Genomic DNA, 17,373 nt, shown 5'->3' with positions numbered 1-17,373 from the left:
TTCGAAAGTTTAAATCAAACCGAGCACTCGGTAGGTAGAGATACGAACTGCCACGGTGATTTACGTCAACTGCGGTTGCGTTCACTTCCTGCTATGCAATAACGGCCCCCATGCTATACTCGTGGTCATTTAATACCGCAGTCTGAACCTGAAGTGCCTAAAATGTTACGAAAAAGAAAAAAAATGTGGTACTAAATGGAACGAAAGAATTAGCAAATCGTTCCTCACGCCAAAGGCGTTTATTTCCAAAGAATAATAAGCATACGTCATTGAAGTCAACTGTCTGCCGTTTGGTGAATTGCGGTGTTTATATTTGATATACGCTAATAATTCGTTCTCGTTAGAATTTTATATTATATTCTGACAATGAGTACAATATTATTATCAAACCTATACATATACAGCCACGTTATACATTATCACAAATTTTAATTCATACATATGTGGTATAATATCAAACATGTTCCAATTTACATATTCAATAGTATAGGTATACAAAATATATAATGTAGGATAATGAATGTTAATTTTATTCAATCAACACCATTATGTATCTGTGCAATTTAATCCACGGAGTGTCAGCTGGTCTAGAATATTTTCAACCATCATCGGATAATCTTGCTTATAATATGTAACATAGAGAAAAGGCATTTATCATGAGGATAAAAAAAATTTTAAATCACCCGAGGTACAAACAAAAAATAATCAAGACGCGATAGTATTCAAGCGTCAATACATTCGGGAAAAAAGTTTCGAAACCAAAAAGAGAGAAATAAAAATTATCGGACGTCTCGGAGAGTTGTAATCTGCAAATTTATAAATCAATTCTATTTTTATTATCCTAAAACTCGTTTTGCGTAATTCCAGTAGATATCACTGCCTGCTGAAACTCTGTTCAAAGATTAATAAACAAGAATTAGAATTGGCCGCGCAGCCTTTGGACCGAATAAGAGTTGATTATTATTGAGTGAATAAAGAGCACCACCGAACGTGCACAGAGTTTATGGATCCTCCAAGAGCAGCAGACACCTCGACATTTGTATTCGCGTCCTAGCCGCGAAGCACGTCACAGATGCTTATATTTGATCGAATTTTGATGACCTACGCGTCGGAGAACTTGCACTCTTGAGGTAATTTGGAATTTCTGCCGACACTCATCCAGGCCTCGATCTCCTCGGTGCTGTGAAAATTGAAATAAACAGTTGAGTTGAGAAACCTCCAAGTCGCATAGCTACGAGATGATAAGCGTGCGGCATGCATCCGAGCATAATCGCGGAATCGCGACATTATAAAGCTCGTAAAGATGCATAATATTGCAATGATAGCGATGGTCTCGGTTTATGGTAATATCAGGCGAACTCACGTCCTGGGCACATCAGTCATGTTCTCCACTCCCGTCTCTGTAATGAGGACGTCGTCCTCGATACGCACGCCTCCCCAGCCTCGGAAACGCTCCAATTCTTCTCTCACGATGTACTTGGCTTGATCCCCGTTAGCCAATGCTTCATCCAGTTTCTATGCAGACGATTTTACCATGCGAGCATTAATCACACACCCACAGACTCCGAATATAAGACCAATGCCACAACGCTGTCTTTACCGCATGCTGAACACGAATCTGTTTACACCAACTTCCATTTTTGCCATTCGTTTCGCGGATGAAAAGAGGCTTGGCCTACGAGGTAATTGAATAAGAGTAAACGTAACGATTGAATCCGGCATTTTTTAATACTACAAGAACAACCTTGGGAATCGGTCGAGAGCCAAATGCTCATTTTTAAGTTGATACGAACGGTCTTACGGAAAACATTCCGAGATGTTTCTCCATCCTCTCATTCTCATTTTTTCAGTTATTCTCAAATCAATTTTTAAAAGCAGCTTCGTGTTCAGCGCGATTTCGAAACCGGTGCACGTAAGGTGGTCCATGCTTACGCAGTTAATGAAGTAGCACCCTGGCTCGATGGTCAGCACCATTCCAGCCTTCAGGGTCCTGGCGGTCCGCAGCTTCCGGAGTCCAGGTTCGTTCGAACGACCGGGATGACCCGGCAGGTATCCGCCGACGTCGTGGACGTCGAGACCCAGCAAGTGCCCGAGACCATGGGGCTGGAAAACCTCGCCGAGACCGGCTAGAATCATCTGGTCAACGTCGCCGACGAGTAGTCCTCCCTTGACGAGACTTCCCAGCATCACTCTGTTCGCCAGAAGGTGCATTTTCGACCAGGACACTCCAGGCTTCGCCGCGTTCATGACGGCGGTCCGGGCATCGAGGACCGCGTTGTAGACCATCTTTTGGTCCTCGGTGAACTTGCCGTTGGCCGGATAACTGCAGGTTATGTCGGCTGCGTAGCCGCAGTAGTTTGCGCCCATGTCGAACAAGCTGAAGACGAAAACGTGGAGACCAATTAGGAGCTGATTTGAAAAGGGGGCTAATCGACGTGCTTCCAATTGCTTGAGACTTCTGGCAACTACGATTCTGGTGGGTACAAATCTGTTCGGATGGTACTTGAAGAGTTAAAATAAAGTCACGTCCTGCTACTGGGTATGAAAGTTGATCAGACATTGGTGACAAAGTGACGATGCTTTAGTGAGCAGCAAGCCAACATGCAGGGACAGTAGTAAGGAGCACAAGACTCCAAGTACTTTGGTAACTGCCAATGCAATTCCTGCGGTTTGTTTATGCAGCTTGACAATTTCTTTGCATGCGGTTCCACGTCCGTTTCTCAAGTATTTAACCCCCGAGAGTAATTGTCTGTATTACGTTGATGCACAGATGGAAACAGGAAAGAAGGAACGACAATTTCAACGCAACGCGTGATTACCGAAATACTATAATACCGCAGAGTATGATAATATGACGTGTGAAAAAGTACAGACAGAAATGCTCAGACGATAGGAAATGAAAATTATGATATAAAAAAGGATCAGAGATGCAGCTGGAATGGATCCAAAATATAAAATAATAAAAAATAGAGAAACCGGCAGCTTCGTCAAAAAATATTCAGCAGTTATCCTGAAAGTGGAAGAATTCCCGTTATTGTGCCATTTTTTTAATACCAGAAGAATTTCTTTCGATGAGATTCAGTGAAATTCTGAGACTTTTTTTCTTCGTAATTGAAGCCTCTTCGAATAACCTGAGATCTCTTTTCGTTTTGAATAAAGTATGATGATTTTGATTTAGAGAGAATTCATTTGCGAAGGAAACAAGTTGAACGATATGCTTTGGTGTCAGTGAAATTCATGCCTCACTTCAAGTTCTCGGTTTTTGGAATTCTTATTCTCATTATTTGAACGTTGCACAGTTTTCGGCACATCCAACTCAAGTAATTTCTACAGTTTCACAACCCAACCTGATTTACTTCGTGACTTGAGTATCGCGACTTTTTTCAGCCAGACTATACGAACACCCGAAGCATTTTCAATTCCGTTCTCATTATTTCTACGACCCGACGTTTCCCCAGAGAATAAGACCATTTTAAAACACGGTGTATAACATTGTATATTCAATTATTTACGAGTGATGAAAGAGGTTACGACGTGCATAATATACGTACATGCATAACAAGCGTTCAGTTTTGCAGAACGCACCGAGGCATCCGCGGTTAGATTGCTGGGCCTTATATGGATGTGTTTCGTTTCATGAAATTCTTGCTATATCTAAACACTTTACGTATCTCCCTCTCCGTGAACGTACTATACATACATATATTGTACGTAAGTATACTACGAGTATATACAAGAACCTGAGTAATAAATAAATTTGAAATTCTAAACAGTTCCTATGATTATTTCAATTCTGTATTTATTCCCTTGACACGACAAGTACATAAATCGTCGCCTATTTTTTATTTCTTCTCTTGTATTTCATTTTTATTAACAACTTTTTATTTCTGATTTCAATTTTTTCTCCCACCGTTTTTTTTTCCCCAACATACGTAGGTAGGTACGAGTTTATCGTTGTATGCGTGGCTTTAATGATAATCGGTAATCGTCGTAACTTGAACGTACAGATGTGGTAATGCTTTGCATGAATAATACCAATACGCCTGTACACGATTAATATACATATTTACATCAGCTTCAAAATACATTACAGTTGCTGGTACACGTGATGTAAAGTTTTTGACACCATGTGCAACATGTAGATGCTATCAAATTAACAATGATTACATTACGACACCTGTTACTTTTCATTGTTTATGCGTGTATTAAATATTACCGAGTATAACTTGCAGGCTCTGAAATGAATGGTACTAAGAGACGTTAAATTGCGTCGATTAAATTTTGAATGAATAAAGTGTACACATACATGTATGAGTATAATAATCTTAACGATTACCAACTCTTTGACGAGATTGCCAGAATGTGAAGGAAAAGTAAAAAAAAAAAAAAAGAAAACGAAACCGACTAAGCAAAGTATCTTGACAGACTGGGCCTCCCGCGTGATAGCAAATATGTGCGAGGAATTTGTGAAAAAAATACGCCAGTAAAACACCTGCTGAGTATTGTAAGTGAATGAATATGTAAGATAATTTGTACGTATGACCATATGAGATCGTGACGTATGAAATGAGTGTGGAGAATAGGCAGCGCTTGCGCGTTTGAATTTCTTTCATAATGTGTAATTGAAAGTTCGTCGTAAGTCCGAAGATAATTATTACACGTAGTTTATGGTATAACGTAATATTTTGATAAAATAAATTGTTTCTCGGGAAAAACCAAGGTCGGCGTTAATACACGCATTATTATAGACTTGATGACGTCCGAAAGTAAAGAGAGATTAGGACCAACCCGGATTTCGATAAAACTCGGCGTGGTTCTTTCCAGAATGTGAATCGATAATGGAAGTTGAAATCGTACAATGAACATGTAACACTTGCATCATGTTTTCATCCATTAAATGCAAAGTATTAACGCAGATTAATTTACACACCGGCCAAGAGTTTTCAACCTTGCGCAAGAGATCACGAGGTTCATGCACCTGGATGATTCACTCTCTCAGTAATTAGCCGATTCATTGCAAAGGTGGTACGTATTATGATACGCTTAATTACCAAGCCGGGAGGAAGATATCGAAAATCAGACTTTTTCATTTCGTCACGTAACCGTGGAATTCCACGTTGCGGACTAAAGCCTCTCAGAGGAGGACACGCGTGTCTGGTCTTTTGATCGAATCCACAATAGATCGAGAGTATATATTATTACATGCATAGCCGGCGATAGCAACTACTTTTTATATCCCGAAATCTAATTCCAAGCAAGGAATTTCGAACTTCAATGTATTATACACGTATTATGCATAATTCATGTATATTTTCGTCACAATCCACAAGACCCCGTTTTGTCTTGAAAAATATTTTACATACTGGTGGTAGGTATTATACCGTTCGCATGGCGAATGTAAAAAAAACACTTGACGGGTTAACGAAAAACATCGACCTTCGACTTGCGAGTAAGAAAATCTAATCACGAATTAAGAACGGATCTGTCGTTTGATTTCCGGTTTACGGATTTTTTCTTTTTGCTCATCAAATAAATGTCAACATACCTACGTGAAAAATTGATTTTATGCCGATGATTATACAGCGCTTTTTGTCCCCAAGTTTTTAACACAGTTATGAAATTGTGAATTTTGCACTGTTATTGAGATAACTCTGGCAGGAGAAATCTGTAGCTTTCCGAAAATAAACCCCACAAGAATAATAATCTTAAATGACATCCAAGACCCTGACTCACAGTCTATTGACAATCACAAGGTGACGATTTTAGGATTGTACATTTTACGGGGAATAAAATTACAGGAATAAGAGCGCAAAGATCTGAGATCTATGACGCAGAGTCTGCATTGCTCACCACATATCTCCGTCCTTGAGGACCCTGTTGTTCGGTGCACCGGCATGTCCGTAGTGAAGGATAGAGGCGTTGTGGCCAGATCCACAAATGCAAGTGTAAGAAACATGGCGACATCCACCTACGGAGTAAGCATGGTGCAAAAAGGCAGCTTCCGCTTGAAATTCGGCGAGACCCGGTCGGACAGCTCGCATCACTGCACGATGGGCATCGGAGCTGACTTTTATTACGTATCTCAAGACCTCGATCTCCCTCGGTGACTTGATCACTCGGCTATCCTTGCAGAAAAAGAAATTTACCCAATGAAACGCTCTCCATTTTATTGAAACAGAAAATAAAACATCGATACTTTTCTCTGCTGGTCAAGTTACGGAAAAATTATTTGCCAGTCATTTTTGCTGAAATTGGAGTTAAAAAGTGATCAGACATGGTGACTTTAGAATTTTTTCGATCCCTAATCGCGAATTCACATTAGAATTAAAAAAATCTCAAACAGAACACCGGAACCGAGTTTTCTGAAGGTTGAACAATTTTTTCGTACTTATTCGGACTAGCGACGTGCAACAGCGTTGGAGCTGTTGATGGAAATCTTCAGAGAGAAACTATCAAAACACTTGCGTCGACTGAATTAAGCTCAGGATATCAGTTACAAGCAAATTGACGCAGTACCAGGTTTCTACATTCCCTCTTCAGCGGCAAGCAATCTTTCCTCGAGGTATCGAGCGACAGCGAGTGGATCGTTAACAATTTTCTCGAGAGTGTGAAAATCGAGTGACATAACGCGGAGACCAAGTTTCCGGAAGTGCCTTTTCCTCGTGACTTGAGGTCCCATAAGCTGCGGACTGTTCCGGCAAAAATGTTCGGGTAGATGAACAAGAACGGCGGTGCTGAGGTTTCGGTGCCGTTTTTCCAAGCTGAAAACCTGGCTCGGAAAAGGACCGGATTTTGGATAAATGAGGGCGTCGATCGCGTAGAACTCGATGCTGGGCAGCTGGCCCAGGAAAATGGTCTTGCTGACGGTGTAATGGCGGCCCGCAAGCTTGACGAGATGAGGATGAAACCGGTTGACGATTCGCTTGAGCCTCGCGTCCTGGCAGACTGGGTTTCCGGGCCTCTCGCCCCTCGGGATCATCGGGCCCGCGTATTGCGGGCATTCGAGTGTCATGGCGGCGTCGAAGAGCCTCAGTTTCGTCTTGGAAGCGTCGAGCGAGCGAAGGTTCCGTCTGTGGAAAAGCCGATCGAGAAAACCGGCCCTGAAGACCTTTTCGACGAACTTAACCGGGCATCGTTCCAGGTGGACAAAGGCCAGCAAAACGTCCAACGCATCGTTCGGCTTCAGTTGAAGAAACTTATTGGCCACCGCGTCCTCCAAAGACTTCCAAAATCGGTTGGATATCAGCTCTGGAGGCCGGAAGTAGAGGCTACCGAATGGCACGAAAATCGACACGATCGTTCCTGCCGGAAGACTCCTGGCATTTTTTCCCAGGTAGTCGGCACACCCAGTAAGAATAACGGGGTTTCTGATCCTCATGCTCTCGCAGTAGTTCATCATCGCACCGACCAATGTCCGATCCTTCGGAAAACAGGCCATGAATGATTTAGTTGGTGGTTTCGTTTTTTCGGAGGGGCTCTTCGTTTGGAAATCACTTGGAAATTACTTAGGATTTGTTGGTGTTCAAGTATAGCTTGAAATCCACTGATTTCCAAGTCATACTAAAAAATTCAAGGTTCACCAACTTCTCGTTGATTTCCAAATGATGTCTAATATTAACAAATAGCTTGAAATTCACTGATTTCTAGTGATTTCCAACTGATTTCTAATTGAGTGAATCGAGCCACTCGAAAGTTTTTACTGTCACACTTGTAGATACGCACTTTCGCAGCGCGTGTTGGACGTTTTCTAGTACCTTGAATCCGTGTCCTCGACTACGTTCTTTCTATCCCATTAGCAATGACGCAATCTTGCTTTCAAATTCGGAACCAGCGAACCCAAGACCCCAAAAGGACCGAACACGCGCTACGAAAATACTCATGCATCGATGATGGCTGCACCTCCTTCGCCTTGGCCTTGCCCAGCCTCGTCTCGAAATGAGTCTCCATCATTTTTTCGACGGCTGGATCGACGTTGCGAGTAACCGTCCAAGTGCGGACGAGGTCCAGTAGATCCTGCTCGTTGACGGTGTTCGCCTTGGTCGCAGCCCACTTGTTAGCCAATCTAAGAGTCTCAGGAGACTCGATGGCCGCGTTGGCCAAAGCGTTGAGAATGTCAGCGATCTGTCGGCCCGTGAGCAGCCTCAAATGGCGTTCAAGTCTGCGGTCAAGAACGGCGTGAACGAACCTTCTGCTCTTCTTGAACGAGTGAAGAGACCTGAAGAGCGGGACCAGGTCCTCAGCTGAGACCTCGCTCTCTCTAGCTGCGAGACCGACCCATAAAGAATCGACGACTTCCTGGTACTCGAGGTTCCTGAATTTGGTCATAACCCGAACCGCCTCGACGATCTGGGCGACACTCATCTCGTTGTCAGCGATTCTGGACGCGACCTCGTCGCAGAGACGATCCCGCAACCGGTTCACCGGTGGACTGATAGTGTCCCTGGCTAGAAGATCGAGTGCTTCAAGGAGCGTGTCACCGTCCTGAGTCCCGGCAATCATTTCGACCACCTGGCCAAGGACGCATTCGCGGTTGCAGGTTGGGCTCGCTCTGCTTCCATTTCGCGGGGAATTTTCGAGCTCGATTATCTTTCGAAGCGCCTGGACGGCGACCATCGAGTTTATCTCTTCTACTATTATCGTCTCCAGGAGCGAGAAGACCCCTTTCGGCGTGTAGCATGACTCGAGGCCGGCAAGGAGTTGCTCGACGTTAGCTTCCTTGAGGAAATCGAGGTCCGATCCGAACAGGATCGCCGTTCCCTCATCCGTCTCGATGTTTATCCTTCGACTCGGTCCTCGGCGACCTTCGCTCTTCGACTTCTTCGTCATGTTACTCCGGCTGCTGAGTCTCTCACCCTTTTCATCCTGCAGCAACAAGTCCTTCGGCCTTCTGACCATCACCGGCAACTCGTGGACCAGCGATCCGTCCTGGACAAGTATCGTGCTGCGCAATAATACTCGTGGTCCGCCTCTTGCTACGGTGCTGAGAGCCGAAATCGGAGAACGAAGAACTGTCCAAGAAGCCGAATGAAGCGGAAGTCTTCGATACAGTGCTCTCGCCAGCATCGTGTGTGTGTCCTTAGAGGTTACTTGGGTTTCTTGTTTTTATGGCACCTCATTGGCAATTCAATGGGAATCCACGACGTGATCGTCGAAACGGGTTTCGCCGTAAGCGATTTGACTTGACGGTAAAAAAAATGACTAAAAATTTAATCTGAATGAGAAAATGACTTTCCGGGAATAAAATGCGATGAATAAATTCTTAAAAAAAAAAAATGGCCGTGTCAATTTGCCATATTATTCTGAACAAGTGAGCGGTCGGGCATTTAAATATCGGCCAAACTTTGCTGGATTAAAAAATTGACGCTAGCGATATCTGCAGCGTTTTTTATTCAATTTGAATGCGTAATTTTCTTTTGGTAAGAGACGTCATTTGCAGTTAACGTCTTGTGTTACAAAATCTCCGTCGGCATAACAGCGATCTTTCGATATTTATGAAATACCAGTTTACCCGCGCAGCAGTCTAAAAAGCATTCGCAAGTTACCGGCTGGCGACAAAAACGCATTTGGTAATATTGCTCCAATGCAAAGCTGTAGGACTCACCACTCCGTTATTTCCGGATATAACAGCGTGTTGTTAACGTTGAATCTGAAATATAAGAAGCAGATGTTTATTGTGAGAAATTTTCATTTCTTAGGAGATTCAATATACATTTTGAATTTTATCGTACTCACTGGCCAATCTTGTCGAAAACAGCTTCGCGCGCGGCAAGTCCACTGTCGGTGTTTAATCCGTTCTAAGATAAACGACGAACGCATAAGAAAATGAGTTGTACATACAACCTAGCATAGAGAAGCAGTGTATAATTTATCCAATTTATCTACAGCGTGGTGCAAAACGGATACGCATTTTATCATTTTCTTTTTTACCGACGGAAAAAAACAAAGCTCACCAACGTCAGAAGCATGGAGGCACCCCGCTGGCTTAGAACATCCGCAATCTGGTCGGTGTAGTAAACCTTGTCGACCGCGTACCGTTTCCGGAAGTCATCGGTCGTGTAAAGGGTGCCTTGCCACACCGCGTACTCGGCCGGTAAGCGGGGGAAGAACAGAATGGACTCGGATGTCGTGACGTCAATGCATCCGTAACAGTCTGGTTCCTCAACCCCGAAGCACCACTGAAAGTACGATTCCTGCACGCACGGAAAAGAACGTCACATTGTTAAATCGGATAATCCCGAGGCATTTCGCACGGCAGAAACATGAATTATAGTCGAATTAAGCAGTTACAGTAAAATTGACTCGTTGATAATTATTATAGAGAAAAATGTTAGGCTAAAAATATCTTTTATTGATTCGGGAATCCCCTTTTTATTTCTTACGTGATCAGGATAATTGTATGACCAACTTTTTCTTCCCGCGATCTTATTCATATATAGGTATCCCTATATGTGTATTCGCATCGATTTTACGTGCAAAACCACAAGTATATATAGTGATTATTGGGCGAGCTCGAATAGTTGCGGTTATTATATATACCGCACGTGTAAGCCAAGTGTTAATATGAACGAGTGACGAGCAAACGTATATCAACGAATATACACGTAAATATACTCGCAGAGAATATATTATTATGGGTATGCATACGAGTATAATACGTAAGTGCCGAACACTTTCTACGCAAAAGGTGAGAGTTGAGAATTATTTTAGCGACAGCAACGCTTGAAAATAATATTAAAATTAGTTCACCCTTCGCGTTACATTTTCGAATTACAAGTCACCGTGTCTACTAATTTTTACCTTCAAGATTTTTCTATGCCTATAATACAATACACGAAACTCCCAAGTCGCAGCTGTTTTTGAGTGAAAATTTTTATATTATAACATTAATTGTTTACATAGTGTGCATAGATATTGAAAAATAAAAATCGTCAATCTTTATTTTATATTCCACGATATTAACTGCCTAGCAATGATTATTAACAGATTACCTAAGCGAGTTAGCAAATTCATTATACGAACGTCTGATCCTCGTGCCAGATGCAAAGAAGAAAAACTTTTTTTTAAATATTCTCTGTATATCGCTTATGGTTTCAAATTACCGTATACATTGTACAGTACTCTGTCACTAGGTAATATCTCATGCAGTTTTTACCAAACTACATTTATAGCACCAACGTTATTGTACTCTTTCGTTGTGAATACGATTCCGTTATTTTTTTTTTCTTATTTTTACATCACGGTATTAAACTTCGTTCTTCTGACCTCTGTATTTTGCTGATGAGATGTACTGATGATAAATTACATTCGCAATGCAAGAAGGATCATTTCTAGATTAACTTTATGGTGTTATACAATCCAACAATCATAGTATTACTGCACTGTTGATTTTACAACGCATGAATGTTATATAGCTGCTGTGCTTTAAAAAATTACGCAATAATTCGCGATTACTTGAAGAAAGTATTCACATGTATGTGCATCATGGATCACAAATAATGCTCTGATATGCGTATAAGAGCTGTGGTCAATGTGTTATTTTGAAATATAATTCCAAACCACTTCCTATACGCTATGCAACATAATAAAATCCTCTCTTTTCTATGCCGTTTGCATTATAAGTAAAGTAAGTAAAAGTCGCATGATAATTTTAGATCATTAACAGCTAGTACAATAGCTCACATATGGAAATGCTTGCCTGTCGGAATGGCCAGGAGATGTCAGTGTCGTTGAACGGGACCTCGACGCCGCCCTGCAGGACTACGAAGGCACCTTTTTCCGGTACGGCGGTATTTCCCCGAAGAACAGCGGCGAGTCGTTCCCTGTTTTCCCGAAAAAGTGACATGGGGACCTTCAAGGTGTGTTCGCCCCTCACGAAATGCGACTCCATCGGACACCTGAGAGGAAAAAAAAAAAAAATTCGGGTCATTCGCCGCAAAGTCTATATGAGACTTTGAATTTTATTTTGAAAGACGTTTGTTGTTTATCAATTTTGGCTGCTTCTTTTCTTTCTTTTACCAATAATTAATACGCACACTTTCATCTCGATAATATACGTTCTATATAAGTATACAATATATAAGCAGATGAGCTACGGTGACGCGGATATACCTACGTCACTCATGTGCGACAAGATCGTCACCTAGACGCGTTCCTCGAACTAGGATAGGTGTACCTATATTTTACATACATGTTTATATTTAGCCTCCAAACTCGTGTCACCGTTAATAGGCCGTCATAAAGCCTCCCGACGTCGTTTACGCAAACGTTCGAGTCGACGAACGTAAATCCATACCGTGCTTCATAACGACATATATATAAGTGGTACGCTCGATTCCTCGTAGTTTTTCTCCATCTTGCTTGAAAATATTCATTTGAGAATGAGAACTCTGTAAGGATAGATGTGCATTGCGGAGATTCCGCGCGTTTCAGCTTAAGAGGATGCTACAGTCAGTCTTTATCGATTGAGTAAGATTTCACTGTTTCTTGGTATTGTCCGACACTGTTACTGTAGCACTGATCCAGTGAAAATGCGGCAATTAGCGCAATTTTTCTTTAATGCGTGAAGATGGTAAGGAAATGTTTGCCTACGATAAATGCGGTAATTCAATGACAAGAATACGTTTTTTGGCACCATTGTGGCGTAGAATGAAACTTTTTTTAGGATATTTATATTTGGTATTGTATGTTATATCCGAAACTTCTGTATCTTCATTCGAAAAATTACAGAGGCGTTTGGTCAGACGAAGTCAAACAAAAAAATTTGATGAAAGCCGAAATGGTGGAATTTCCCAATAATCGTACTCGTCATTCGGTTCTTTATTACTCATAAGCCGCCATTCTTTTCATTCAAGCAACTTTCTCCGGCCGTGATCATATAATAAGTTTCGAATTGACGCCATTCGGGATCAACCATCATGATCGCGAAATTACTTTTCAAACTCTGCAATAACTGGAATTACAGATTTAGGAGCATAATTCGTACGAATAGGTGTACAAGGAGCCTGTCAATCAGTATTAAGATTAACCCCCGTCAGGCCAAGGTGAGTCGAGTGGACTCAATTAGCGAATCAGGTTTGTCTAATATCTTGTTATAGGTTCTCGATGTTCACAGAAATTTGACCGGTGTCACGGCTTCGCAAATTGCATTGCACACGGTGTAAGATCGTAAGAATAAAATACCGTTACGACATCGTAATGGAACTTTGTCATCTTTTTATAAATGCAGAGTTTTTTTTTGTCGACTGCGTTATTTATTTGCTTAAGGTGGTAAGTGACTTAGATTTATTCACCTACGATTTTAGTTTCTTTTCTTCTTCTTTATTTTTGTTTTGCTTCTTTGCTACTACATAAATTACACACTTAATAGCAACAGAGTTCATTCAATTTGCCACAATGAAATTTTCCTAGTAGCTTTATCAACGGGAAGTTGATAGCCATAATTATATAACGTCAGAGATCCTTTGCGAGAGGAAAACCTCTCTTGGTTACATTATGCAAAACCGCGTGTATAAGAAAAATATTGTACGCATATTGTCCGAGTTTATACAAAACATTTAAATATATAACGAATATTTAGATCCTCTTTAACATGGTGGATATCAGGTTCACGATCAGCTTTGATGCAATTTTTCATTAGACCTACATACGCAAGCAAATATCGAGTGTAATACACAATAGAAATATGCGCGGATGAAGCAGAGTGAATATTGCGGCAATATATGGTTCGATGAAATATTCGCTGACGCGTAGCATTGCTGATCTACAAACCGTAGGTAAAGTTGACATGCAAATGTGGAATTGAATTTTGAACCAGCTAGAGCTATACTAATACTCGTAACCAGATACCTTCGAGCTACCACGAAGCGTGACGTTTATTTATAAACCTCCTGAAACGTGACGGAGAGTAAGAGACGAACAGGAAATTTGTGATTTTCAAAATGACGAAGAACCAGCCCAACAAACTCTGTTACAAATGGGTGACTGCTTTTACCATTCTAAGAGGTTTAAGGAACGAAGTATGCAACATTGTTGTTCACGCAACTATTTGTCAACCGTTATTAGTTTCAGCGCTGACAGCCGTTTACATAGGTATATATATATATATATATATACACGCAGAATGGCGTATCTAGTTCAGGGAAATTTATGAAACCGTTGTTGATCAATTAAACTTTGCATATCGTACATATTCTACCTCTTCACCGAAGCTTATATACATAATTGATACAATCATTTTAAATTAACAACAAGTTCGAAACACCAGAAATAGTCGATCGCGTCATTCGCGTGTAACAAAATATATTATATTACGTATACGTACGTATTGATACTGACTGTAGCACGTGTATAACGTTCAAATACAGAGCAAATACACTCTGTTTATTTTAAGCAAAAATACGTGCAACTTATACCACAACTCGAACGACATCATATTGGATCGACGTTTCATCTTTTTGTCCTTGTCTATAAGTTATTCCGAATCGCAAGCAGCTAATTGTTCAACGAGATTGTAATCAAACTGTGTGGAGATGAAAAAGCATAAATCAAGCACTAAAAACTTGGACCTCCGACTAATTCGCCAACCAATTAGAATTGAAAGCGACGAATCCAGATGAAAAAATCAAACCCACGAAACTAGAATCTAACGAGAACAACGATCGAAACCTATCTCAATTTCTATCCTACACTCGGTAAATTTCCGTGAAACGGTTATCCAACCACGCACACGTGGCGGTGTTCCAAACAAAGACGAAGAAATAAAAACAAGCAATATATTATAGCCAGAAAAAGAAAGGGCTACGACTCACTTGACGAGAAAAATAACACTCGTCAATGCATATATCATAGATAGAAATTTCCAACTGTGCGCGTAAAATAGATTTGTGAATAAACGTATATTCCTGCGATATGAATAGGTGTGAAAGAATTTTCCTTTAATGACTGAAGAAATTGATCGCATCGATTGAAATTTTGTGTACAGTTTGGCAATCGGAACTCGCTATAGGCATTTCCGAGAGCGCTATTCTTGACTCTGCATGGTCTTGTTATACATTATACCTATTCTAGATTCGAATCTCAACGGAATACCTTGAACTATGATACTATAGCTGATCACCACTACATATCCGCTAAGGAAAACTACGCGATCGCATGCGTGTAAAATAAACATGTAACACATATTTAATCCTCGTGACGAAGTTGGCCGAGTATAGCCGAGCCCACATACTATCCCCTCTCTGGCCGACTGGCTGATCACAAGCTTGGTAAATGGAGGAACATTTAGCTGTCTCGAAGCGTTTATCTAATAATAGAGACAGATACTCCATCTGGTGCCGCATCGTTATCGATGGACAACAATAAAATTGAATCATTCCACCTCCCCCCTTCCGCCTCACAAACCCGCAGCTGCAGGCAACGGTTACTTTTCAAATTGCCACCTGTTTTAGATGGGACAAACAAGAGGCCTGTTATAATCGATGTGAAGAAATTAGGTATAAATATGTATACTGGGTAATGGAAAAGTATTGGAAATTAAATGTTTATCGTTTATTGTCGATGTCGCGTGCAGGGTATTTCAATCAGCAAATTCTAATGACCCGTGCCCGGAAACGTGGTAAATATTGTCGTTTCGAGTCATCGTTATCTACATTGAATTTTGTATACGCTGTAGGGGGGCAGTCAGACAAAACAATCCTCGAAACAAGAATAATCGAAGAATTATAGCTGTACCGTTCAAAGCAACAAACAAATTGTACGTTGAATAAGTGTAGCTATATAAAATAAAATAAGTACCAGTTGACGACTGAGCAGTTTGATCGAACCGTATACATATACAACATCGACGAAAACATGCAATTATTATCGAGGCGACAATCTCAGGATCATCGAGTTCGTCCGCACTTGATGTCATACCTACATAGATATACAAACCGTGGAATATTTCCTTGTCAGAATGCACGAAGCGGAGGTCTGTTGTTTATTATGATCCGTCGGCAGTCTGAACTCCCGCTTTATTATTATACAAGTTCTAACGGCATTTATACTCGACACGTTGATACATCTACCGAAAAGTATATGCGTGTGAGTTAGTATAACACTAGCTAACGACGGACGATTTTTCTGTAGCAGGAAAGAAATAATAATAAAACGAAATAAAAAAAAGAAACCTCATAAGAATAGAAATATAAAAATTTCTCATCCAAGTGGGAGGAGTTGGTTGCCCTCTTATACTTCACAGTACGCTTTATCTCGAGCCCCAAGGATCATTTAAGGTTTCTCTCTGGTTATACTAATTTTCTTGGACTGTAAAATCACAGTGCAATAGTAAAGAATCTGCAGCTGAACTAAAACTTCAAGCCGGAGGAGTAGAAAGCGACAGGGACTTTATCTAATTGTAAGCTTTTTGACAAATACGTACGTGGCTTGCGTATCGGCCATGTTGGTTCTCCGGCACTTGTTCAGACGGTATTGGCGCACCGTTCGAGTTGCGCTGTGGGTTGAAAGTCGACGTTTGTAGTCGTCGTCCTCGTCGTCGTCGCCTCAACTCTCCAGCTCTCTGTTTTGCTTTTCCTTGCCGCACGCTCGACCCGATGCCTTGCTTATGTGGTTGGTTGCTGCGGGACGGCAACGTTGTTGACGCTGATGCTGCTTCTGATCCGAATTCTGATCCTTATCCTTGTATTACACGTTTTCTGGTTCACTGCCAAGAGACGGATGAGAACGACGTCGTGAATGCCCAACGCGTAGAACTAAACTCGCGGGCCGTTGTCTCGCCCTCAGACTCCAAAGTCCTCTTATATATGGTCTCTTATCGTCACTCGAACCTGTCATCTGGCTGTATCCTTGTGTCGTTGTGTACAACGTTGTTCGATCTCGACCCTCTGTAACCGTGTGAATAAGCAGCTTTGCCAGACGCACGCGCGTGTGTTGGAAGTCCGAGATGGGACAAGTACGCACTGTCCAAGGAAAATTCAGTCCCTTAGCATTTTTAATGCCAGTCCTGAATCTGTTGACGGAAACGTTTTTTTCTTTTTTGTTTTTGTAATGTTGAAATCGATATACGCGAAGCAACGCTGTTGTTAGATCCTCAAGCCAGGTTTGGGTTCGGCGACGAAACTTGCCTCAGTGATGGTGTATAAAATGCCTGAAATAGCTTAACAATAAAACGGATATTGAGAAAGAGATAAAAATTGATACGCCCGAATGTTAATCCATGCAGATATATTTACTGCTATACTCAATCTTCGTCTATGTCAAGCATATTTCAAACAATTTTCAACCATTCATGAATAATGTTGGAAGTTTATCAACGCTTGAAAATCGATTTACTATTGCAGCGTTGATTATTCTAAGACAGAATTGTGAAGATGTGCG

General features: G+C 41.3%; 3 protein-coding genes across 3 annotated transcripts; all 3 read right to left on the bottom strand.

The window, feature by feature from the left end:
- Window positions 1-892: 892 nt before the first annotated feature.
- On the bottom strand, window positions 893-16,579 carry LOC124415593 (xaa-Pro dipeptidase). The gene is made up of 9 exons (XM_046896446.1): window positions 16,418-16,579; window positions 11,696-11,894; window positions 9,951-10,190; window positions 9,733-9,794; window positions 9,602-9,646; window positions 5,851-6,120; window positions 1,933-2,377; window positions 1,364-1,515; window positions 893-1,180 (listed from the first exon to the last, which is right to left on the bottom strand). Exons 1-9 carry the CDS (start codon window positions 16,435-16,437, stop codon window positions 1,102-1,104), a joined length of 1,512 nt encoding a protein of 503 aa, XP_046752402.1. The 5' UTR covers window positions 16,438-16,579; the 3' UTR covers window positions 893-1,101.
- Window positions 6,338-7,524, bottom strand: LOC124415682 (FAST kinase domain-containing protein 3, mitochondrial-like). The gene has a single exon (XM_046896454.1). The coding sequence runs from the start codon at window positions 7,436-7,438 to the stop codon at window positions 6,524-6,526; it is 915 nt and encodes a 304-aa protein (XP_046752410.1). The 5' UTR covers window positions 7,439-7,524; the 3' UTR covers window positions 6,338-6,523.
- Window positions 7,569-9,298, bottom strand: LOC124415610. Its single transcript, XM_046896447.1, has one exon. It carries the CDS (start codon window positions 9,061-9,063, stop codon window positions 7,816-7,818), a length of 1,248 nt encoding a protein of 415 aa, XP_046752403.1. The 5' UTR covers window positions 9,064-9,298; the 3' UTR covers window positions 7,569-7,815.
- Window positions 16,580-17,373: the final 794 nt, after the last annotated feature.

Source organism: Diprion similis, chromosome 2, assembly GCF_021155765.1.
Source record: "Diprion similis isolate iyDipSimi1 chromosome 2, iyDipSimi1.1, whole genome shotgun sequence".
Classification (NCBI taxonomy): Eukaryota; Metazoa; Arthropoda; class Insecta; order Hymenoptera; family Diprionidae; genus Diprion; species Diprion similis.
Note: the sequence above shows the minus strand (reverse complement) of the source record. Positions and strands in the feature narration are given on the sequence as shown.